General features: G+C 32.2%; 2 protein-coding genes across 3 annotated transcripts; one reads left to right on the forward strand and one right to left on the reverse strand.

The window, feature by feature from the left end:
• Positions 1-4,601: 4,601 nt before the first annotated feature.
• Positions 4,602-9,927, reverse strand: LOC106126492 (EF-hand calcium-binding domain-containing protein 1). 2 transcript variants are annotated; one of them, XM_013324199.1, is made up of 6 exons: positions 9,727-9,927; positions 9,269-9,338; positions 8,772-8,952; positions 8,309-8,419; positions 7,541-7,735; positions 4,602-5,774 (listed from the first exon to the last, which is right to left on the reverse strand). In XM_013324199.1, exons 1-5 carry the CDS (start codon positions 9,845-9,847, stop codon positions 7,550-7,552), a joined length of 669 nt encoding a protein of 222 aa, XP_013179653.1. In that variant the 5' UTR covers positions 9,848-9,927; the 3' UTR covers positions 4,602-5,774; positions 7,541-7,549. The 2 variants fall into 2 exon arrangements, with proteins under 2 accessions (XP_013179653.1, XP_013179652.1); XM_013324198.1 differs by having other exon boundaries at positions 7,519-7,735.
• Positions 9,928-12,782: 2,855 nt separating this feature from the next.
• Positions 12,783-25,951, forward strand: LOC106126491 (uncharacterized). Its single transcript, XM_013324197.1, has 11 exons — positions 12,783-12,855; positions 16,091-16,143; positions 16,529-16,605; positions 19,311-19,482; positions 20,492-20,593; positions 22,042-22,151; positions 23,465-23,538; positions 23,775-23,878; positions 24,203-24,310; positions 25,238-25,352; positions 25,792-25,951. The coding sequence occupies exons 2-11, from the start codon at positions 16,132-16,134 to the stop codon at positions 25,866-25,868; spliced, it is 951 nt and encodes a 316-aa protein (XP_013179651.1). The 5' UTR covers positions 12,783-12,855; positions 16,091-16,131; the 3' UTR covers positions 25,869-25,951.
• Positions 25,952-26,718: the final 767 nt, after the last annotated feature.

A 26,718-nucleotide genomic window follows, 5' to 3' on the forward strand; every position in this document is an offset into this window, starting at 1 on the left:
TAACGATTCATTCTTTTTATAATTTTTTTTAATATTGATTACATTTACAACAAATGTAATTAACTATACAAGGTGATGAATGAGATGAATAAGAATTTAATTTATTTCAAGTTTTTTTGTCCGACTGTGTCAGGGGGGATTTTTCGTGTGTACATTATGATTTTTTTAATGAGTGAGGTGTCACTCGAGTCGTATAAACATCCTGTGAGTGTTGAATCATTTCCATGGGTTTCTTAGACCAAAAATTTGTGTAGGTATAAAACATATCGTCATACCTGTCATTATCTTTGACAACACAGAGATAAGAATCCACGATTATAGTGTGTCTATTTAAGATAGATTATACAATTTGAGATGTCCAGAAAGAAAAAGAAAATTTTTTAACGTTTTTTTTAATTAATTGCGAGAGACATAGCTAAATATCTGTAATAAATTTAAAAAGCAATAAGATACTTTAGTTACAGTATTTATTTCATTGATTAATATTTTTACAAAACCGATTCTCGATAGTTCGTAGTTGTTCGTGATGCGCGTACGGTCCGACACTATGACAACCGGCTATTAAGTACAACATTAATCATCATACAAAATTAATTCGATAATTTATAGGCGTCAGTTGTCAAACTAATCTATCTTAAATAGACTCACTATTGTAAGGTATTATTTGTTATTTCATTTAATTTAATTAGTATTTTTATAAATAAATAACTCGTGTTAGAAACTTATACTCATTCTATAGAAATATAACTGCAGAATTAATACTATCGCAACTGCTTGTACAGTCATATGACATTGACTTCTACGAATGAAATTCAAAATGAATAGTCGTATGTTTTACCTATACTTAACTGTATTGAAACCACATGTAGTTGCTACGTTTAATATAGAAAATACATATACCTATGTGTAGAATTCAGGACGTAAAAGCATTTCAAATGGGCTAATAAATTTTTCACTAGCTCAAAGTGAACGTTAGTGAACACCTGAACACTTCGCTCGAAGTTAATGTAATTTTGACACGCTTCACTATAGAAAAATAAATACCAATATATATGAAAATTAACAATGTTTCTTCTACTTAACTAGTGTGTTATTAATATTTTTGTTTAGTATTTTTGTCTAGTTAATATGCTTAAAATAACCAATTGAAATACTAAGCAAATTCACAGATTGAATATTCAACACATAGTTACCTCCGCAACGAAACTATAATGGAACTTAAATGATGCATAATTCTAAAGCAATCAAGTGCAATATTCATACATTCACGTATTGAAATAGCGTATAAAGCTCAGTGCATTTCAAACGTAAACCTGGCAAACTAAGTTCTGAAGTTGTACAGTCATGGTGAAAAATATTAATAAGAATGAAGTTCATTTTTATGCTATCTGGGACAAAAATATCCTTCTCCGTCATTCTCCTTTAAGTAACTGAGACAGTAGCTTTGAAGCGAAGCTTTTATACTAAATCCGAGAGAAAGAAAATTCTAAGGAAAACTAACCCACGTACTAGCACTATGGTTGGTGACATTGTAGAGTCCAATTCATTAAGTTTTTTTTTATTAATTGGCTATCATTAATTTATGTGTGTCGCACGATAACCCAATGTAATACCTAGAGGTAAGATTGTATTACATGCTGACGCGCCTTCTATACTGAAAAAGTTTACAACGAAGTCGCAATCGAATGCCGGACAGGCTGATACGTTTTAAAAATTTCTTTCGTTAAAAGCCAAAGTCTTTAAAAATTACTTTTCATCTATTATGTGCGTGAATGTATTTCATTTTATTTTTAACTGTAAAACAAAAATTGCATCAAGAAAAACAATATTATTATTTTTCCTTTACTAATCCCCCATATATGTATATAATTTATATTTTATTTATCAAAATATCTGTTGCTGATTGTACACACAACTAATATGCTGAAAGCAGCGACAGCAAACAATGCAAGTTTAATGAAAATACGCGACTAAAATTGTGTTACGAATGAGAAATCGCATTTCACGTGTGAGTAGAAACTATGCAAAATGAACATACTAAATAACTCTCACTAAACTAAAATAATAATCATCATCATCAGCTCACTATAAGTCCCACCGAAGGGCTCGGAGCCTACCCTAAGTTAAGGGTGATTAGGCCATAGTCAACCAAGCTGGCCAAATGCGGGTTGGTTGACTTCACACATATCTTTGATTTCTTCTCAGATATGTGCAGGTTGCATCACGATGTTTTCCTTCACCGTGAGAACGTCGGATAAATGTACATATGTAAATCGAAAATCGAAAAACACATGGGTACATGGCGGGATTCGAACCCAGGACCTGGCCACCACTGAGCCACCGACAAAATAATAATACTTGTTATTAATTGTTTATTTTTGTATTTTTTGTTACACTGTAATTGTTCCTTACCAGTCTCTTCCCACAGGTTTGTCTGCTAGAAATCGCTTATAACGGTCGCCTTTGTCCACATCTGCATGTATCTTAGCTTTAGTTATATGTTTGGTATAACGTATATAATTAAAAATCTACACACTTTATTATATTAATATATTAATTATTTCACATCTTTTTCTGACGGCTAACTATAACTCGTTGGGTAGATGTAAAATAATAAATATGAAAGTGGAGAACGTTTAAAGGAAAATGATACGTAAATTTCGGGGCTATTAAAACAGTAACCGCGCACAAAAATCTTTTTCCCGTGGATTGATCAACTCTTATCAATAAGTATAGCGAATATATCAATAAAGTTTAGAAAAACCAATGATCCCCGCCTTATAATGAAAAGCAAAGTCATCTAATAGGTATTAATACAATAGTAGTGTTTGTATGTAATATTGTAAAGTTGTATTTGCGCTACTGATAACGAATAACCAAATTAAAAAAAAAATCTGTGCCTGTTCGCGAGGTCGCGTTTGTTCCGAGTAATCTCCGGCACGGCTGGATCGATTTTGACGGGAAGGCTGAGCTGATGCACGCGGTAATATTAAAGGCTATTTTTTATTATTTTAATCCCACACTGAAAAAGTCGCGGGGAATGCTAGTCTGCAGATGATCCAGTCATATTGTTAAAATATTAGCAATCCAGTGTATCATAACTTTTAAAATAAAGTCCAAGAAAGCGCCTCCTTCACCGATACCGTTTCAAGGAAAGGTAAATCCAATGACGTGAGATGTGGCTTTTATGACGCTAAAATAACATGTTCCCAGATGACCTACTTTCCCGTGCCACCCCTATTCATACCGACAGCGAATAAAAAGTCAATATACAAGGATTTCTATTTCGAGACGTTTAATGTTATATTTTTAAAGAGGAATCTTAATTCTTTGTACATCAATCGTATAAAAAACTGTGGCTATAAATACCAACATACCACATCGATTGATCAATCGATGTATAAATTGTCCTAAATATTTATTATTATTTTTAATTCCGAGTTAACCATTATCTTATTAATATTATAAATGCGAATGTTTAAATGGTAGCTCCTAAACGGCAATATAGATTCCTCTGAAAGGCAAATGCATAGATGTAGATATATACCGAAAATATTGGCTACTAATTAACTTTTATTCCGCGGGACGGAGTCATGGGTTACAATTATTTAAATAAATTCTTTCAGATATCGATTGCTATATTTAAAACTTATAAATACACTTTATAATTGAAGTAAATAATTAAGTACAAGCAAATTGCAAAAATTATCAACGAGGAAAATTAGAAACGTGCGCTGAAGTGCGAGTAAAATCAGGTAATTGAACAAAGAAAATCTAATAACGAGTCTCTTCCTGCTTTGTTGAATAAAAAATAATATTTTTTACAACGATGCTTTTTAATAACAATTTAATTTTAATTATTTTTACATTTTTTTATTAAAATTAAACTAAAATCATAAGAAAAGCTAATTAATTGGATGAAATAAAAATTCATCAATAATAGCTGTTAATTCTGCAAAGTTCAAATATTCATTTCCTTAGTTCGAGAAGAAGAAGTTTTTTTTTTTTAAACAAGAAGGCGTAGGTTGTCTGTTGCTTATATTGTCTATGGCTTACATTGTCTCATTTATCAGTTCCACTATAAAATAATAAAGTCTTTAGTCCCGCTCTATAGACCTATTTTCATAGAAAAATAAACATAGAATTTTAATAAGAAGCCCTACCCTGAGAATCTCATTAAAAACTTTACAATGTTATTTAGTGTTTCTTCCATGAAGAAAATTATATATATATATATTAAGTCATTTTCCCCGTTTGATAGTAAATAGGTAAATAGGACAGATGTGTACCTCAGACTAAGTTTAACTGCCTTACCGTTGCAGTTTTATTACAAAACTTTGAGTTTACTCGTGTTAATTTAAGTTATATATAAATGTATTTTTTTACGTCAATTAAATGGCAAACTAGTATTATTTGATTTTTTTAATATGCGTTGTCCTATTAGCCTAACTATATCCGCTTTGACAATTCGTACTAAGTGTGGAAAGCCACACTTAGATATACTTAGTATACACTACGAGAGACCCTTAGTGTACATTTATTATGAGTATTTGACTATAAGTCAGAGTATAATTATTAAAACAAAAACATTTCCCCCTTAATTATATTCAATTTTTGTTTACATCTATTATCCGATTTTATTAAGCGAAGGTTACTAAATTATAAAGATAAAAAAGCATAATATTGGTAATAAATCTTCAGAAAGTATTATATAGGTGTACAAGGACAAAGGCTGTGTTTTATCATTAATCATCCATAATAATATTTTAATCAATCACTTCACACTCGATGCGCAGCTCTGAACGAGGCCGCCGTCGATTTTTTTTTTGTCCTCCAGACGTAATTCAAAAATGTACATGTCATTTTACTCACAACAGGTATACATATATTTATATTATGACAATATATTAAAATTTACAAGTTTACAGTAACTAAAGATAGGTACAAGATAACTTTAAATAATAGCGGAGTTAAAGAAATGTACATATATTTCAAAGGGTTATCGCTTCGTATCCATCTCGAACCCAATCATCGCGGTGTTGCCGGGGCGCCCACCAGACGAACGACGAAGAGTGAACGCCACGACTAGTAGCTGTTGTACCCTTGTAGGATCACTATGTTGTACGTCCGTATATCTGTCTGTTGAGACACTTTTTTCATATTACTTATCATAGTCATTGACTCTTTCTCATGATCGTCTTTCTCTGTTGTCAAAGTCAAGCTTTCTTGCAGGATTATAATCCTGAATCAGGTAACGCCGACGTTAATAATTTCAAAGCAATTTAAATGAAACACAATGTAGACCACAATAACATTTTAGTAGCACAAAACCCGTAATTAAACTTGGTTATGCTGTTGTCAGTTAAGGTCGACGATAAATGTTTGCTTATTAAGTTACAAGACCTGTCAAGCGCGCAAATTCCTCTAAAACAAACAATAATTTCTAAAGTTGTTTGCTTTTATGCTTGTTTTGTATGTAAGTATACATGTTAAATTTTTGACTTATCATGCATAAAGTCATTTCAACTTGCCAACATGACATGCACATGTGTCATTTTCATATTCAGTTCACCCGCCACGAAACGTTTCAGAATTTACTTCATATAACAACAGTTCTTTGTCTAGTCCATTTCTCTATTGTCTAATAACTGAACCGTTAACGTTATGGAAGCGGCATTGGATCCGACAACACGAAATGCACAATATTCTAAGCAGTCAGTTAATGCGTCGATGCGTTGTATTTGTAATGAATTTGTTCCAAAGATCGCGTCCTCCTATATAACAATTAATTATTTAGTGGTTTAAAAAAAACAAACTACTTACTATATCCCTATATCTCATTATAAAAGAAACAAATCGAATAATAGCCTTAAAGGGACATTCGATAACGTGGTAAAGGTTCGAATCCCGACATTCGAATATTATCGTAAACCTTATCCTAGCATAAGGAATGGTTTCAATGTACAATCGGGGAATCTGGCAGTATAAAAAGTTATAGTCTTTTGAGCGTTTTGTACACATTGAGTTGATGACAGGGAACAGTAAACCAATATGACGTAGCTATTAAATGATTGTACGAATAAATCGATCAGGTACACGACTAATTGCTTTTCAGTTTTATCCCATAGTTTTTTTTTATCTCATTGCTATCTAATTGGTTGTTTTTCTTCAAGTAGAACACCGTGAATTTACTCGACTGTACATACAATTCCGCTTAAACATACGTGACCTCGAAACACATTAATTTCTTGTCAGTGGAGAATTCTTGCTATAAATGCGAATGTTTGGATGGATAGATGTTTCGTATCTCCATACCGACTGCATGGATCTCTATGAAATTGGGGTAGTTCTAGAACACACTCTGGAAGAACACGTAGGCTACGAATAAAGTTTTTTTTTAAATTTCATAATTAATGATAAAACCAATTGGATCGAACATAATTAAGTTGGTTTAAAACTTGACTTCTTAAAATAACACAAATAAAATGTCAATTAAATTTTACAGTAATCATGAAACCATTTAACGTAAGACAATTAATTAACGTTTCAGACAAAATGTAAATAGAATAGATGGGACATTTTGATCAAATCCTTTATGCGTAGTTACACAAATCTTTGAATTTCAAATCAGTAAAGTAAAATTGGTAGGGAATAGCACTCTATTACGAGGGTAGAGTCAAAGGAATTAATTAAACATACAGCCCTTTGTTAATTGTCGGAGTTGGGGCGGATTATGCTTATATTCTTGAACAATTCATTTACAGACAATCTATTGTATAAAATTATCGATACAATTTTATTATGTAAATACGGTTATATACAACAATTTGATCGGAAAAAATATATTTATCGGCTTAATCACAGTCTTATTCTAGACATAGGTCACAAAGATCAGTCTGTTATCAGACATCACCAGACCAGAATAACCAGACCATATCTGAGTGAAATTTATGCAAAATACGTAATCAGCTTGTTTATAAAAAAATTATTATAATGAACTAGCTGTTGCCTAAGATTCCGTCCGCGCGGTGTTAAAAAAATCTTAATAAGTAGCCAAATTTCAGCGAGATCTGACAAATTGAGACGTTCCGAAGATACCTTCAAACAAACATCCATTTATCTAAACATTCACATTTATAATTAGTAAGGTCAAACAAAAATACTAATGCCAAATTAATGCCAAATAATTTTATGTTATGACTGTAATATTAAAATATAAAATCTATTACCTAAAGATTTATAGTTAAAATGAATTTGACGCGCGGCGCCATGTTCGTTTTGTGTCAATTCATACTTTTCAAGTGACAAGATAATACACACACAATGTATTCAACTAATGGAACTAATAAAAATACGTTCATTTGTTTTTTATCGAAACGCATCAAATTGTTCAGTTAATTTTCTATCAAATGATAGAAATAAAATATCGCTTTCCTACTATCCCACCTTATATTCAAACATACCATAGAATAGTTACTTAAGCACCGATTTACTCTAAATCAATAAAGCGCTACTTGCCAAATTTTATTGAACAATCTACATTATGTCTTCACATAGATTTCCAGGCGGGACACCATGTAGATACGAAAGCGTATACAGCTGGCCTCTCAGGCAAACAATAACCAAGACTTTCCAGCAGAGACGGAGTTTTGGTGACAGAAACATAGAAATCGTTGAAATTTATCACTCCATCCAAATCAGCGTCCATCCGTTTTAACATTATATCAACAAGTTCCTGTTATTAAGAAAAAAATCATTACTTCAATTTTGCTTAATCAAAAACAGCCTAGTCATTCAGTAGGCAGTAGCGACATCTGTAGTCAGGCAAGGAAACACGATTGAAATTAAATTTTCTTTGCACTACGGTCTTATTACTTTCTCTCGTTGAATCACAGAGGGCGCTTTTAAATTAACTTATAAATATCAATACTAGAAAAGGTAAAGGTCAAATTGGCGAAACTGATACAACGCACGCTATCTCTTTTGCTCAACCCTTATTACCGTCGGAATATTGAAACAAAAACTTTTTCAAACCTCCCTTATACAGAACAAAGACAGATATATATATTTGTACAGGCTATTCGGTCGTAAGTTTTCACGGTCGAATTGCCTGCTTAATATTATATGCAATTTAGCCAACTACAAACATTGATGTAATGCACCAATCAAAATTGTTGATATACCTCCCCTGAGGGACGGCTTGGCTAGTTTGATTGTATTTCGATAATCAATAAACCAGACGGCTGAATCGCAATTCCACCAGATTCCAGACATGGTTAAACACAATACTTATTCAGTAATATATTACCTTAACCGCTTCTTCTACATCGTCATCCCTTGAAGCTTTCGCTAAGCTCTTCTTCATTAATTGATACATCGTTTCCCGACGCAAATAACCCTCCCCTAATAAATCGTAGCACTAAAACAAGAAAGAGACTTTTATAAAGTTGCTCGAACAAGATCACTTATCTTCAAGGTTTGCTTCGTTCCGATTGGAACACACCTGTTGATGTTACGTGAAATTTCATTCTATTTATATTATTAGTATGAATCCACACCACCCTCAGCCTTTCACCATAAAACATATATTGATTTCAATGAAGTAGTTGAGTGAGAATAGAACGAAAATGTTGAAAATTGTGGGCTAGTAAACGACGTCCATGTATAGATATAGGCAAGAGAGTTCTATAAAAAACCTAATTGAGATACGTGCCTAATTTATGTTGTTTGAAAAATCAAGGCTAAAAAGACAAATAAGTAAGTAAAATTACAGTGAACGCATAAGTGATTCTCTCTTCCAAGCTGCCGCGTAGATAGAGTGACATGGCTTTAGCAAATGTCGCCATCGTCACGTAGGGCGATGTGCCTCGGTCCAATGCGACCATAACTCTCTCCATCATATACGAATCTGTCATACCGAGACCGGTGTGTAACACGTCTCTAAAGTGAGCTCTGAAAATATAAAAAAACACAAAGGTGCATAAAGCTTAATTTCGTGACTCAAGAGATATTGACTGCAGTAATTATTCTAATCCAAAGCTAAGAGAAGTAATTAAAAAAGCTCATATATACATTCCGTCCATGCAACGCCTTTGACTTGTGTATTTTGCCTTACGAGAGAAATCTCAAATAAACAAAAACAAGTCTAATTCCCAAAGGGAGAGCCGTAATAATAAAATTAAATTAAGAGTAGTTTACCGAAATAAAGTTATTTCATTCGTTTGTTATTTTCATAAAATATATGAGAGAAGTAATTGTGATAATGAACCTCGATATAAGATCCGACGCGGCTGGTTTATCATCCCTCTTTTGTATTTTAAAAAATATGACCATGATATCTGTAAGAAGATAGTTTTTATAATGTAAAATAGAGTGGCAAACGAGTAAATGGTTAACTGATGTCACCGAAATAGCGAATCGATCACTGCCCATAGATATCTGTAATTTTGGACGCGTTGCCTACTCTTTAATCAACTGCAGATTATGTTATGCGTTATCTATATTGAGTTAGTTATTAAATAATGGAGATTTATGTTAAACAAAGAGATTTAAATCTATAGAGCAGACATTACGAGCATTTTTCCTTAAACATTTTAAACAAATTCACACATATTCGTCTAAAAGGTACACAAGTGTTAACCTAGGCGATCCAAATTGTACCACCCGTACATCATTTTAGGATTATGATTTTATTCATAATGTCCTGTCTATTAATATCTTACTTACTTTCTAGCTCGTCGAAGGTAAAATGTGTACTCTTTTGAATTTCCGCCCATAATCCACCGTGTTTTTTTCTAAAACGAATCTCCTCCATAGGATCTAAAGATGCATCTAAGGAAGCCGACATTTTGTTGAATTACTGTGGTATATTTGGTTAAGAAATTTAATGTAAATATTTCAATAAATAAGACAGACTGAATGTAAATAAAATTTTGAAGGGTGAATGTCGATGTGACATTCGATTTGAATCAGTGTGACTTTGATTGTCATTAACTATTCGATTATTCGCCATCATTCGATTTCGTTTCCAAACTCTTTATTTTATGCTCTTTTAACTAACTCTTTTTTCTTCAAAATATATGTAACATAGAATAAATCATATTTCGTACATATGTACTAGCTGTCGCCCGCGACTCCGTTCACGCAGAGATTAAAAAACTTAATTAGTGGCATGTGTGTTCTTCCAGACTATGTTCTATAACTATGCAAAATTTCAGCGAGATCCGTAAAGCGGTTGCGGAGATACAAACAAACACCCATCCATCAAACATTCGCATTTATAATATTAGTAAGAAGTAAGATTTGCGTAGGAGATAACGAAAAAACAATTTATAAAATTTTTGTCTGTCTATCTGTATGTCCGTAAGGCCGCTTATGTTCCGCCATACCTATACCGATGACGTTTTACCGATTTTAACAAGTCTTTAACGGAAATGTAGCTAATACACCTAGGCATACTACAGGCATTTTTTTAAATACTATATTGCCGAAGTCGCGGGCAACCACTAGTCGTAAAAAAATTCTTTGCACTAGGCTCGTGCCTTTCGGTATAACATCGAAAAACAAGGTTGCCGTCGCGACAGGCTAATTTATCGAGTACCAAAAATTACAATTACTGTTCCTTCAAATACGTCTCTTTGTAAATAGAACATTCAATAACATCCACAAATATATTTATGAATAGGTCTTAATCAAATTACACGTTTTGTAAGGAATCTTCCAATTACCTTTCCGATTTATTTTATCTTTGTACATAACTTTTTTTTACGTAGCAAAAAACTGATCTGATATAGTTATTTTATAAAAATTTACTTAAAGATAATTAATTTTGTTCATAATTACATTGATAAAAGCTGAAGCCCGCGACTACGTTCTGGTGGAATTAAAAAAAAAATTATTAGCCTTCGTGTTCTTTCAAACTATGTTCTACTCCATACCTAATTTCATCAACATCCGTTGAGCCTTTCTAGATATACCTTCTAACAAATATCCATTTATCTAAACTTTCGCAATTGTAATATTAGATAAGATTTAAATTAAAAATAGAAAAAGAGATTAAAAAATTATGGTTTTCACCAATAGATGGCGTGACTAGTATCGTTGGATGTGTCTAATCACTCGTTATTGATATTTCTCTGAGCTACAAAGTTACATAGATTTAATGGCCATAACAGTATCTTAGTGTAGGTTACATGATACTGATGAAATATACATTTAGAGACTGCTTAGATATGCAACAAAGGACTGGAAAGGACTACGAATATCCTTTCCAGTTCCTTTCGCATTAGAACGATACTTTTACCAATTACTTATTGTTATTTACATTAAATAAAAAAAGATGTATTCATAAAGGATTTAAAATATTATAAAATAAAAATTAACATATTTGTGCGTCATCCAGGTTTAAACTTCTCAAAGTGTTAGTATAATATTGAATCACGTGACATCGAATCACCTGTTGAGAATGTTCTAGAATAATCTTGAATGCGATCGATACTTCCACCCCAAGGGGATAAGAAAATACGTGGGAGCTTAAGTTACAGTATTGTTTTAATTTTCTGTTTAATGCTATTATATTTATTTTTTCAAAGAGAAAGGTGACTAAATTGTTTTGCGGTATGCATAAATAAAAAAATAACTCGGCGAGGAAAATTAGTAATTAATGCGCGGAAAGACTAGGGCAATAGCTAGTGTATGTCTTATTAAATTCAAGGTCAATATAAACGAAATTTAAATACAATTAAGCTAAATAAGGTAACACATCAACATTCAATAAAATTTCTATAGATACTTTTGCAGAATAGCTACGATTAGAGATCCGATAAGAGGGTTACACACTTGTTGCGTTCCTTTCACTTGTTCGGCAGTAAGCATTGAATAAAATTTAACAAAAATTGCAAAGCTTGCCAAATATGGCATATTCTATTCTTGAAATCAACTTGTTATATATAAGAGTTATACTATTTTAGTTAATAAAACAATAGACAGGTGCAATTAAAAAAAATAGTGTTGTACTAAATTCCGAGTTAATGAAACGACACCTGCTAATTAAATAAAACAGTCCTAAAACTGAAAGCATCAATTAAAATACATCTGAGTACAATTATTTGTACATTAAAATTCACATCTAGGATATTATAATATCTTATAGAAACGTACGTGCAAAAACATAATTTTCTCTAAAAAAAAAATAATTTAGTCGAATTCCGAATTGGCTGTGAAATAATACTTTCTTAACATAACCTTGACTATAAAAGCACGGTCAAGTGCACACAAGGGTAACCGAGGTTGGTTTGCATGCGCCGACTGCAGATGTCGCTTTGTGTAGAATCAAGCTTTTCACGAGAAAATGTATATTAAAAGTAGCGTTTATCAATTAAAATGAATGTTAAATAGATATATTGTAATTAAAATCAATGTAAAACACAAATTAAAACATAAATTACCAATTTATAAGGCTTTAAATTGACTCTATTGTCCTAGCTAATAAAGTAATTAGTTTTTTTAATTTCGTTCTAGAACATTCCGCGCAGGAATAAAATCCATACATCGTTGCTTAGGTACGGTTTACAGGGATGAAGGACGTCATTACTGGTTGCCAATAAATAGGAAGGTGGAGGGCGAATCCGCCCATATTCGCTGCAGCCTCCGCAAGCACTAGACCTAGCCTTAGTTGGATCCCGAACGCGCTCCGTGCAACACCTGTGCATTCAGTCCGGACTTGTGCCAGTTTAAATTTTTTTTTTTAATATTGTGATTAATTTGTGAACAATTTAAATACATTCCCAAGTGATCAATACTTTAGTTTTGTGCAGTTTTGTGAAGTTTTCCCGTATTCTGCTACACCATTTTCCGGTAAGTTTGTAAGTTAAGTTGTGAAAAGTTGAGGTTTCAAATTGTTTTCTTAAAATTAAATAATATAGTAAAATAAATACTTTTGAATACAGATATTAATATTATAAAAAGTTTTAATTATTTAACTGTATTCTTACTGAAAAATGAGTTTGAAAAAAAAAAACAGTACTTAAGAGACTTAGAAAATTTTTCCAAAAAAAGTTAAGTCTTCTTTTTAACGTAAAATATGATTTAAAAGATTTAACTGATTAGTTTAATCGGAATAAAATGATATAATTCCATTGTTCTAACTTTGTTTCAAAGTTTAACGGAAACGGCAGTTAGTTATTTAATAATTAACTTTCGGAATGATTAATACAATTTATTAAAAATTATTGATTTAGTCAAACTGTCTTTCTAATTTCTTCATTTTTACTTTTTACGTCTTATTTAGTTAGATATTTTATTTGATTACGGGGTTTTTATTATGTGTAACATTTTTATTTTGGAACAAAACTTTTAAGTCCTTAGGAACCATATTCTAGTGATTGGTTTAAACATTTTTCCAGAGTTTCAACTGATTTTTCGGAACTATTACTTATTACAATTAAGAGTTTATCGCTAAATTTTCGCGCACAATATTCGGTTTTTCAACATTTATCTTTGTCTTTCCGGTTCGCATAATAAGAGTTTTAAAATGAATAAAAAGTTTTTAAATTCTATATTTCCTTACATGACGGTTTATACTCTTTAAAACGAAATTTTACTTGCTAAATACGGAAGACCTGTTGAATCTTCAAACAGTTGAATCTTAAGTCGACATTTTCAAACAAATGAAATCACTCTCATGAAGCAATTGACAAAATTAATTAAAATTTTAACGCAAAAAGAAACTTAAAAATGTTTCAATCTCGGGTCCGTCGGTACTTTTTGCAATCGACCGGTGAAGTTTGAACGACGCTGGAAATTAAAAATATTGCTTACGTTAATTAAGTACATAAAAGAAATTGAATAAAATCTTCAAATTTTATTAATTAGATTCGTTAAAAAAAATTATGAACAAAATTACTTTGATAAGCTCAGAGACGAATCATTTCGTATGATGCTCGTGGGTTTTTTTAGATACTAAGCCGCTTAGGTTGCGATCTGTCGCAATTGAAAAGACGTAAACACCTTTTGTCATATTTGATGTCCCTTAATTTTCCGTCGGGCAAAGGAAAAATATTATTTTGTCAACGTATGTAATGCTCATTAGCCGTATTGAATATTTATTTTGTTATATCTTTTTCACAGATGAAGGTAAGTTTTTCTGATAAAAACATCATGGTTATATGATGACTACAATTTTACGGACGACATCAGCTCTAAGTATCCAGATATAAGGATATATCAGGAATCAGTTCTCCGCGGAACTTCTAGGTAGTCCCGCCGTACAACATAGCTTTATGAAGTCCACAGCGAAACCATCCAGCACGCGCATTTTGCGAAATTTCGTCAACATCCGTTAAGCTGTTCCGGAGATACCTTCAAAGAAACATCCATCCATCCATCCATCCACCCAGCCATCCATCTAAACATTCGCATTTATAGAAATAGCGTCGTAAGCATCATTATTTGTCTAAACGGTGTGTTTAGAATTGAAATAGTTTTATTTTCAAGAGTGCAGTATAGACTCTGGCCACGTAATTAGATTGAGCAACCGTTTTAAAGAAAACAATAAGGTACAACCAATCAAAAGTGTTTACCAATGACTGTTGTTTATCCGCCCGGTTATCTAGTTTTCTACTTGTTGCTTTTATTCAACATATTCTTCGGTTTAAGTAAATAAAAGAGACAATTTATTTTGTTTGATTTTTGCCGTCGGAAAGTTTGATGCGATAGAAAAGTCACATATTCATTAGTGCTTCCTTGCTGTATGAAGTAAAACTTATAAACGTTTAATTAGGAATAGTTTATTCACTAAAGAATTTTTGTTAAGAGTTAATGTAGATTCTAGCGTTTGCTAGAAACTATATTTACAAAAATTCAAGAAAATGTTCTTGCTAGTTCATATTTTTTTACAGTCTCCAAATAAGTAAGATCTCTCGTAAGTTAAACAAAATAACATATTCGTAACAAAAAAAATATTTGAAGATAGAAGGTAGGCTCCGAGCCCCTCGGTGGGGACGTATAGTGAGCTGATGATGAGGATGATGATGATGAGTTTATAATTTACTGAAAGTTTTTGTGAGTTTTTTGATTCGTTGCTCGTTTGCCCCCTTCTCCTATAAAAAAAAAAAAAAAACTTATCGGTCTCCAACGGGCAATCCACAAGAGGCGTAGAGATTGTAGAATTCACAATGTTCGTAGAACGCGTAGCGTTCGTAGAGTATGAATATTCTGCAAAACTCGTAGAGTTTCTATTACCCATAGCATCGGCAAAGACGTATAACTTTTAGAAACGGAAAGCGTATTATCCGTAGAGTGCATTGTGTGTGCGTTGACTCCTGTAACACCGGTGTGCTGTGAGCGGAAGTCCTCTGCGGAACCGTAACCGCAGAACCGCGGTTATTTCGCTATTCTTTGCGAAATGTATGAGAAGAGGAACATTAGCAACGTAGATTTTTTGACGATCATTCAATCTCTTTCTTCGCTCCGACGCCAGCCACATATCTGCGCTTCTGCCGCAACGTTTTTGTCGGTGCCGCGTTATTTTTGCACGGATGTTTGGCAGACAACAAAATCAATAGCGTAAAAAATATTCCTTGCAATTTACATCGGTTTCGCTACTGGTATTTTGCATCGAAGGTGTGTTAGAGCCTGAAGACGAAGCGCGTTCAGCATATTCGTAGCAGCAGAGCGGGTAATGACTGCAATTCTCGTAGCGCTTGTGGAATTCGTAGTGCCGTAGAAGCGTTGTATCCGGTGAGCGCGTAGTGTCCGTAGAGCGTACATTAGTTACAACAAGCGTAGAGCACATACAGCGTGTTGTGTTTATTTGTGCGTATACAAGGAATACAATTAAATTAATTAAACATTTTATGCAACATCTTAGTTGTTTGTTTCATCGGGTTTGAAATGAAAGGGAACTTTTTTGGTATTTATTGAATATGATCAACCATATAATGATATGGTCGATCATATATAAAATCCGTTCCTTATTTAATGAAATAAGGAACGGATTTTACAGAATACATCCGCATTATTTATTGGCCATTTGCCACTTGTATAAAAGATAATTACCAATTCCAAATACTGATAGAGATTTTTTTTACAGTTGCTGCCCCTTACATCCCGATAAATGAGAAAGATAGAAACATGGATAGTTACGTAAGTAATAATTTAGTTAAAACAATGTCTTTAACTATAAGGTTTTAATTCCTTTTTATAAAACCTAATTTATGACATCACGAATACACCCTGTGTACACTATGGAAAGGAACAAATAAAAAGTAATTTAGCGATGATAATTTTTGAAGTCATCCTTTTTAAAACGACTTTTATGTTACCAAAGATAAAAATGATTTGTTATCTTAGTAACTTTATATTAATTCAATTATTTTGGCAGTTTTATTGTATTTATGAATTCTTTACATTTCATATTTCCAATTCCAAAGTGTACAGAATCAATGCCTACCTTATTCTTGTTTGAAGTTTGAACAAAAATTAAGATGACATCATTGAAAGTTACATCGAAAATATTTTTTGTTCACAGGAAAAATTAATAGTCACGCCAATTTGCATAGTGAGCCTGGTTTTGTGCATGTTGAATTTTTACGTAAATTACATGACGTAAGTACCTTGTTTTTTCTCATAGGGTCGCTTTACACAAGACTGTTTTAGAAAAACGACTTGCTGCGGCATTTTATAACAATAATACTTCCTCATGTCGAACGACACCTGATATATAATATTTTTATATACTTAACGACAAACGAGCTACTAGCCACCTAAAGTTAAATGATTTTAACCGAATATCCGCAAAAAGGCCAAGTGCGTCACGGACCTTAAAGGAAACAGTTTGCTCTTAAATGTTCATGAATGTTTTTTTGTATTACAAAGTATTTGCGATTGTCATATAATTTAGACTCAAGTGTAATTAATATTAAATAAAAAACTTTTTTTCCAGCCCTTTACCGACTCATGGTTCTCCAAATTCTAAGTGCGTTAATTTTATAAAAGTTTGTGGTACATGATTGTCGTATCGATGTTATTTGTTAAAATATTCTTTAGCTCGCAATTTCGTCCTACTGCGATTTTTAATGCGTATTATGAACATATTAATTATGTACATTAAAAGCATGAAATATATCTAGATCTGAAACTATAAAAATCATACTTTAGACCAGTCTTTCCCAAAGTGGGCGATAACGCCCACTTGTGGGCGCTGCAGGTTTCAAGTTACGGGTTATAGTAAAAGTTTCGTTTAGAATTCTCCGTTAATATACATATATAGGTCACAATAATTAATTAATTTATTTTGAAGTTATAATGGTTTTTAAATTTGTGAAAATATAGGGGCGCTAAAAAAATATTTATTCTCAAAGTGGGCAGTAGACAAAATAAGTTTGGGAACCACTGCTTTAGAACATACGTTTATAATTCCGTCAACGAATCATAAAGATAAAAAAAATGATAATTCCCATGACGGAATTCAAAGATTTTCATGAGGCAATAATGATTAATAACAATTTTTGTACGACGATTCAAACTGATTGGTCCAAATTGAAATTATTCGAATTCGATTCGAAATTCGAATATCGATAATTTTTAATAATAACATTTACGAATGAAGTTAGTGCTTTTAAACATACTTTAGTTCAATTTTTAAGGATTTCGAATGGCAAAATGAATTCAACTCAACTTGATATTTTTTTATAAAATAAGATGATACAGTGGTAGATAGAAATCGTGGCGCAAGCTGAAGAAATACATATTAATACGTTTGTATTCTATTTAAAATAAATTTTGTATAAAATCTAGGAGATAGAATAAAGTAAGGCTACTTCAGTCTGCTTATTTTTAAGACATCATGTTACAATTGATCGTCTAAAAGTTCGAACTAAACGTATTTTTTAACGTTTCTTATTATTTTTCTAATTTTTCTAATAATAAAATCTTTTCTGATAGAAATTGAGTGAAAATACTAGTTTTTAATTATCATTTGATTTAAAAAAACATATGGTCTAAAGTATGAGTGTTATAATTGTTAAGTATTGTTTTCAATGTACTTAATTATATTATATTATTTTTCAGCTTTTAATATATTTTGTATATGGAAATTGGTATCAGGCTTTTATTGCAATTGTAGAAAAAGTTACACGTACACTTTATAATCTTAAACGACAATATTAAGAAAAAAATAATACCCTCTCATAAAAACTTACATATTCTTGCGCAACACTACAATATTTCACGAAAATCTCTATAAGAAGAAATTAATTGTAAATTCTGTTTCGTGTATAAATTATAACCGTGCGTTTCTCAGAGCAAAGAGCTTTATAAACATATCATCATCCCTGTCATTATCTTTGACATAACGGAGATAACAATAAGTTTTATTGGGGTATTGTTGTCTCGGAAACCCACAGTTAGTGATTCAATACAATTTATATTCTCATCAAATTCGCAATCGGTATTTCTATACAGTAGAGCTTTGCTGTTTCCTTATTTTTTAGTATCGTTGATCTGTGTTTGTCTTAGAAGTTTAGCCAACTAGATTGTCCGTATTTTTATTTACTTAGATGTCTAACACATTTCTGCGAAAGCGAACCGGAACCATAGCGAATCAAATTTTGATATGAACATGACTAATTAGCAGCTATTTGACATATCTTAATACACGAAAAGAAAACTCCAAACAATCTAAAGTGGACTCCGCGTCTTAACATTTTTTTTTTAAATTTCTAATTAGTTAATTTATTTTTAGAAAGTCGGTGGTTCAGGGGTTGACAACTTGACTTGCAATCTGAATGTTCTGGGTTCGAATCTCGCCATAGACCAATGTGTTTTTGATGTTCATATGTACATCTATCCGACATACTTACGGTAAAGGAAAACGTGGTTGACTTTGGAGTCAACCACGTTTTCCTAGGCCATCCTAGTCACATTTGGCCCCTTAAGTGGTGACTTATAGTAAGCTGATCATAATGATGATGACTATTTTTTATTTACTTATTCAGTTTTTAGGTAGCAACTTATTTTTTTTACATTAAACTTATGCCCGAATACTAAAATGTTACTCAAATACCTCCCTTCGTAAGCACTGCTTACAATTAAAAAGACATCAAAGTTTAAGTGGAATACACAAACGAAACTCAAGACATGTAAGCGCGTGATTCCGAAAGTAGACGTATCATTTTTATGTCATGGCAACATCCTATGTTCTGTTTCAATGAAGTTATACGTATAATTTTCATGTCTTACGCGATACGCTATGTTTCTGGTTCTGCTACGCTTCCGTAACAGTGTTCAACAATTGACCTTGTGTTCAACAGGGCAAATATGCGATTAAGAAAATGCTTGAGTAATCATTACGTCCTTAACATGGCACTGTATTATTTGGTATTGATGATCTGGGTGAACAATAAACCGACAAACGAACGGGAAGATACTATTGGAAAGCCATGCAACGAAAACGCGACTTACTTTTCTGTTTCGTTGTTTGAGGTAAGAGTTCTTTTTATTAAATACTAGCTGTTGCTCGCGACTTTGTTCATATGAAACTAAAAAACTAAACAGTCATTTCGTTCTGGACTCATAATGATAAATGAAAGAAAGTTCTAACTCACGGGGCGGCGCAGGATCGGAGAAAGTGGAGAATTGTTGTCGGAGGCGAAAGTCCACTTCGAGTCGCTGCGTCACCCTATAAAAGTAGCAAGAAGTAGAACTAGATTCTAGCATTGAATAATAAATACAGAGTCTATTAGCCGCTTCTATTAATACTTGCAGAGTTTATTAGCCGCGACCGAGGAATTCAAGTTTAGTAATAACACATTGTATGAAACTGTGGGCGTGGGAACCTAGATTTCAAATTTGATTTGAGATAGTATAAAGGTACTAAGATTTTTCAAAGAATTGAAAATTCATTTATGATTACTACTTATCGTAGGCTTTGTCGAGTTTTAGTATAAGTTTATATAAGCTGCAACTAACAATATTTAAAAAAAAATCAGTAAGCAAGTGCATGTAGTAAATATAGTTTATATTAAAAAATGCCGAAGAAAGCATTAGTTTAATTAAAGTAGACAGATTAAAATATATTTTTATATATATATTTTAGATATAATGACGAGGGGGTCAATTAATAAAAAATTCCAAGCCAACATAATGTTGGCGACGAAAAGGTTAAATCAATATTTTAATAATTAAGGCGGCAAGTTGCGATAGTCTCGGTTAAAAGAACGACCAAAAAGGAATTTTTATTATTGAATAGTTAGAAAACTAACAAATAAAATATACATGAAAGACGAAACTGCAGAGAACGAACATTCCCTAATAACTATCTAATTAATGGCCGACTTTCCCATGATAACTTTTTGGCTTAAAAATAAGAAAACGAATTCCTCATTTCTTGTTATTAAATAATACTTTAGTTGGTATAAAGTTACGGACAAGATCCAAAGTAATATTTCTATTTTCCGTACATATGATTATCCAATTGTATTTTTGTCAACAGAGAGCCTGCTTGAGCTTGCGGTACTCCGCTGAATATTTGTTGACCTTGACTTGCCACTGGATATTCTGCGCATTGATGCTATTGTACGATGTAGTACTCGATGTAAGTAACGAGAATTTATTTCATTTTGTCATGAATGTCATTTTATATCATAATCATCAACAGCCTTTATCTGCCCACTGCTGGGCCTTTCCTTTCCCAATACCTTCCACACGCGCGCGGTCCTCCACCTTCCGCATCCAACGAATTTTATATCAAGTTTCAAAAATACTTGAAATTTGAAAATTTATACAATTAATATATGTTTCATTCTATCAAAGAATATATGAGATGGAAACTTAAAAATGAAGCAAAATACTCGTGGCTCTACCAAGTAAATCGAAAATCAAAATATTAAATAATATATAATAGATATTTACTTACATAGAGTATATAATAAAAATCATTGCTTAATCTCTGGCCGGCCTTTGTCATTATCGTAACTGTAAAGATTTGTAACAATATGAACCACGCTGATGTCCACGGTGAAGTACCACGACCACACAAAAGACAGACGTCTAATGAAAGCAATTCCGTGTTTAGTCTGATAAGTGTGCATTCTGGAGGCCTAATTTTATTCCTCTGTCCCCTTCTTTTCTTTCTTATAATGTAAGGAGGAGGAAAAAATATTTTAACAGTGGTAGAGCCCGCTTTTGTGAAATACTACGACCACACAGAAGACAGGCGTGAAGTGGTAACAATTCCGCGTTTCGTCTGATGTGTGTGCTTCCCGGAGGCCTAATTTAGTCCTCTTTCCCTTTCCATCCTTTTTCTTATAAGGAAAGGATGACAAGTGAAAGTGGACTTTCCGGATGAGAGTATGCATGGAAGGGGAAAATATTTTTATTCTGTACATCCTCTCCTCAGTCGATTAAAGGTAGGCAACGCATATGCAATTGTGTATTTCTATGAGCAACAGTCACTTCGCTATTTCAGCGATTCAGGTGGCCGCTCTCTCGTTTGCCACTTTATGATGAAAAAAAAAGCGGAGGAGGGAACGCTTAGGACGGAGAAATATTCTATTTCTGTACATTGAACCCTCCTCCATTGATTGAAGGTAGGCAACGCATCTGCCATTGCGGAAGGATAAATGAAGCGGTCGTTTCGCTATTTCGGCGAATTCAGGTGGCTGCTTGCCTTTGCTTGCTTTGGGATCTTACAATATAAATAAATAATAAGTGTCAATGCAGCAAATGAACATGTGCGCATGCGCGTATTGCGAATGTTTGTAGCGAATATTAACGAAAACTTTACTAACTTTACTACTAAACAAAGTTATTAGTTTCAAAATCCTCCTTTCGTTTAAAATATTTAACAGCTCAGCTATGTGTTTTTATTTTGTTAGTCGTATTTTTGTATTCAGTAACATTTTCTAACAAAACATAGACAACTGATTTTAAAAGAAAAAATGTCTATCGAAAAAATTTTATTAAAGTGAGGAAAAAAACACTGTATACAATGTCCGTTAAATTTTGCGTCGACTGTTTTGATATATGTTTAAATTACTGCAGGTTTTCGCAGTGAACCCTATGAGATGGATGATATTTGTCGCTCTTGGCTACGTACTACTCATTATACCTACCATGTGTTACGTGCAACAAACAACTTGCGATCTGACAAGGTAAGATTACTTATTTGCAACTTAATTTCCGTATATCATTGAATTTTATTTTATGGTAACAACTTCTACAACATTACAAATTAATGACATTTAAAGCTTTAGTTTTCATGGATTGTATTATATTATTACATATGTTAAGTATACTTGAACATGAATATTATTATATTTAAAAAAAATCAAAACAACCATTCCAAGATAATGTATTTTTTCAATTCATAGTTAACAACGCATAACAGTTTAATCAAGGTAATATGTTTTGTCACTAAATTACTTAAAATAACCATAAATTGAAACTTAACATTAAGTTTTATTTAATTTTTCATTTATGTGTAATTTTTATGTTAGTATTAGGTTATTGTTTTTGGTTGAATCTTTATTACTTGTAATAAAAAAGTGATTTTGATTTCAGAAAACCACAGTTTATCAATTTTATTTAAAGTAATACTATGGGTTCTCTGTGGCGAATTTGTCATAACTAACAAAGTTAACGGCAACTTGTATTATGTTTTCTGTAAAAACATTAAAAACTTGATAACAATTTGCTGAGCGACAATTTTATTTGGTTTTTTTTATTTAACTTTGAGTCTTTTTTTTTACTGTTTAGAAGGAAATCTCCGGGTGTTGTAGCGATCGACGCGACAGTGCAGTGGCGCGTCAATAGTACAATTTCACTGTTGATGTGAGCTCTGTAGCTATTTTGCGGCGAATAGTCTCTGATGTAACTCAATTGTTAACGCTGCGAAATATTTTTTTTTTTTTTCAAATGTTATTTTCGTTTAGATTTTATTTTTGGTTATCAAAAGAGCTGGCTGACCTCTTACATGTTTTGTGCTGGCATTTGGTTTCATTGCGAATTATTATATGGAAATGAATGTCATCATTAAGTCTCTAGCCATATCCCACTCACGTGGGGTCGGTGCGGAAGGTTTTATAAACCTTAAGGTTTTGGCTTAATTTTTTACTGCCGTCACCCTGCCTAGCGGACCCTACATGCGAATTAATACTTTACTTTATATATTTACCTTTTTCTGTATTGTTCTTATTGCGCAAATAACAGATTAATGATACTATCTCTAAATGTTTTTAAATAATTAATAGGTATTTGTTCATTACATAATTGGACCACTTTGATTTGAACACAAACACAATTGTGGTATTTTTCTTTTTTCGTGTTTCCTCCCATTCAATTACAACAAATAATGTAAACTATGAGTTACGTGTGAACCTAGCTACGGCTCAGAGGGGTAAGCTGAAATCACAGACTTTGACTTAATGTTGAAAACATTCATTTAATACATTGTTCTTTGTTACAGCTGCTGGAACACCCGGCTATATACGACGATTATGTCGTGGAGAATGATTATTCTGTACACATTGGCGTGTATTGGTACGATTAAAAATGTTTTTTTTCATATTTTTAACTTTATCTAGTGTTTATAATTTAGGTTAAGTTTGCGATCCTACAAGGCCATGTTATATACATGATTGACATAAAATAGGAATTTGGCAGATCAGGCAAATCATTTACTTATTTGAATATTACGAATATTTAGAATAGAACAAACGCCATTTAATTTAAAAGGTAAATGAGAACATGTAATAATCATTTTATGTATCTTTCAGCAATACTTATCCATCTGGCGTTCTTGCTAATGCTACATAAACCCCTGGCTACGAGTGGCCCTAAACCACCAGTTCTGAAGCGGTTCCTCCTGTTCTTGATAAGTGTAAGTATATATACTTACTTAACTTTTTAAAATCTCTAGCGCATTGCTTACACGAACATCCGGTACCAAGTAAGCCAGTCGTACTATTGTAGTTGCGCTATAACATTAAAACTCCGTTTCCACAAAGCAACTAAAAAATCTTATTTATGAGTTATCGCACGACATGAAAATGTCATATATACATTGCTAGTCAGTTAGTGGATATCTATAAAATATAAGACAACAAATTCTGATTCTAATTCTCAATTGTACGTGCGGGTTACGTGTTTTTAAAAATGCATTTTACTGTGTTTACCTGTTATAAAGTTAAATTGTATGACTCAGGGCATAATGTTCGGAACAATGTGTACACTACACGTTGTTTTCCTGACAACGGACATAATCTCAGCAGAGGTTTATGAGAGCCTCTTCGCACTCACATCAACGGTTTCGGTAAGTATTATCTTACTAATATTATAAATGCGAATGTTTAGATGAATGGATGTTTGTTAGTACATATCTCCACAACAGCTGAATGGATCTCACTGAAACATGATAAATGTATAATATATTATCTTATATATTTAAACGAGCAATTCTTGTATATAATGTATATATATATATACGAGTATAATTGGAATCTCGGAATCGGCTCCAACGATTTTCATAAAATTTAGTATATAGGGGGTTTCGGGGGCGTTAAATCGATCTAGCTAGGATCTAATTAACTTAAACATAAAATTACTTTTTCTATCGGTAAGATCGAAAAATATTATTCATCATTTTATTAGTAATTCGTACTTAAATATAATTTCCAAAAAACACAATTTAAAAAAAAAATATCGAGCAATGCTCGGTCATCCAGGTACTATATATTTATAGTAGACAGTCTAGAACACATAGGCTACTAATTTTGATTTTTTTTTAAATCCCGCGCTATTAAAGTCTGGGCGACAGCTGCTAGTATAGTAGCTGTATTTAAAGTCTGAAATATCAACGCACAGTGGGCTGGGTAAGCTAATAAGTAATATCAGCGTGCGATAGAAGGGCTATCAATATGTTTAAACTAAAATGTAATTAAAACACTGTCCGAGTGTGGCGTGGGTTTCTGAGACTACAATTCCCGTTTGAAACCTATTTTTATCTCTATTTTGTCAAAGATGAAAGACATGGATGAAGGAAATTATTTTTATTAAATTGAAACGATGATATTATTTTTATAAATAAAACCAAGTGATCTTATAAGGGTTCCGTTTTTTTCCTTTCGAGTTACGGAACCCTAGAAAATAGCACAATATATCTACGTGTTAACATAACAATATACATAATCTTTCTGATTGCATATATCCAAGTAACGCTTTCTTATTAATAATTTTTCAGCATTTCGGATGGGTTGTTTTCACGACCTGGCAATTGAAAGTCATTCCTAGTATATTTGCACAACTAGGCCGGTTCGTTGCAAGAATCCGCGGCCAGGAACCTGCGCAATTCCAAGGTAAGTATTTAAAATAATTAAAAGATAATATTCCTAACTAGTACAAGATTGCATCATCTAATCTAAGCTCAGGCCGGTTATGACGTGCACCCAATGACCAATTCGATATACTTTCACTTTTTCTTATATATTAGTATATTATTATTTTTTTTGATTCTATCGGATTCAATATCTCTAAATTACGATCACAATTGAGTTATCGATTATTAATCTTTGTAGTTAACATGTCACGGAGATAATCAGTTATTTGAAATCAGGGCGTATCACTAGTAATTTAATAATTCTGTAGATTTCCATTGACGAAACATTAACATAAAAACATATCGTATTACCTTTATATTCTCAAAGAAACCAGATAGCATGTTCACAGGTGTTTGATATATGGGAGTTTACAGTGAGATATACAATGGCAATTTTAAAAATGAATTTTATTTCTTAGGGCTGCCTCCTAAACGCTCCAGGGCATCATACCGACGACGACAACAACGCAGGGCGAAACGTACAACCTCCGTCTAAATTGGAAAATTAAACCGACCTGGCAACTCTCGACTGGATTAGAAAAGTGTATACGATTCGAAATTTGAGTTGTTTTTTTCCATACAGATTTCTTAGTTCCTTGTATTGTATTATAGTAAGTAAATTCATTCCTATAAATTTTATAATCTTGCATTCAAAATCCTATTTTTTACTCAAAGAGATCCGCATAATGGGACTCTTTGATTTTCACAAAATTACAATCTAATAATAGTCTGATTCAGATGCCTTTTCTTCAATGTTGTGATATAAACTCAGAGTGTTTTTGAGATTTTACGGACCGTTAAATTCATGTTTGAATGTGTAGATTGAACATACTTAAGCTGTAGATTGAAGCAAAATATAAAAAAAATGTTAAAATTAACATAAAAAAAATTAAAAAATTAAAAAACCAAAAAAAATTTAGAATAATTATAAGTATTATATATATTTTGCAATTTTCTTTATACAGGATGTATCTTAGATGATTGAAACAAAGCTTTAGTCTATTGAAACTCAAATACTTCGGTCTTAAACGATAGATGTTGAAGTCTTGCGAGTCGACAAAGCTTTTATCCTTCACTATAGACGCATCCTGTAACATATATCTTCAATAATTTGTTAATTTCTTTCAATCATATTATATAATGTATATTAAAGTAATGGCTGACACAAAAATATATATAAATTATATGTATTGCAGTTTAATATAAGTCTATTATAGAAATGAATTAAATTTATTATTAATTTTTTAAACTTTATCAGCCAAATTTTGTTAAATTTCTCTATTGTATCTTGTATTCTGTTATTTTTTTTTATTTCTTATTAATATTATACTAGCATAAGAAAATAA

The sequence above is a fragment of the Papilio xuthus genome, unplaced genomic scaffold (genome assembly GCF_000836235.2).
Source record: "Papilio xuthus unplaced genomic scaffold, Pxut_1.1 DF825017.1, whole genome shotgun sequence".
NCBI lineage: Eukaryota > Metazoa > Arthropoda > Insecta > Lepidoptera > Papilionidae > Papilio > Papilio xuthus.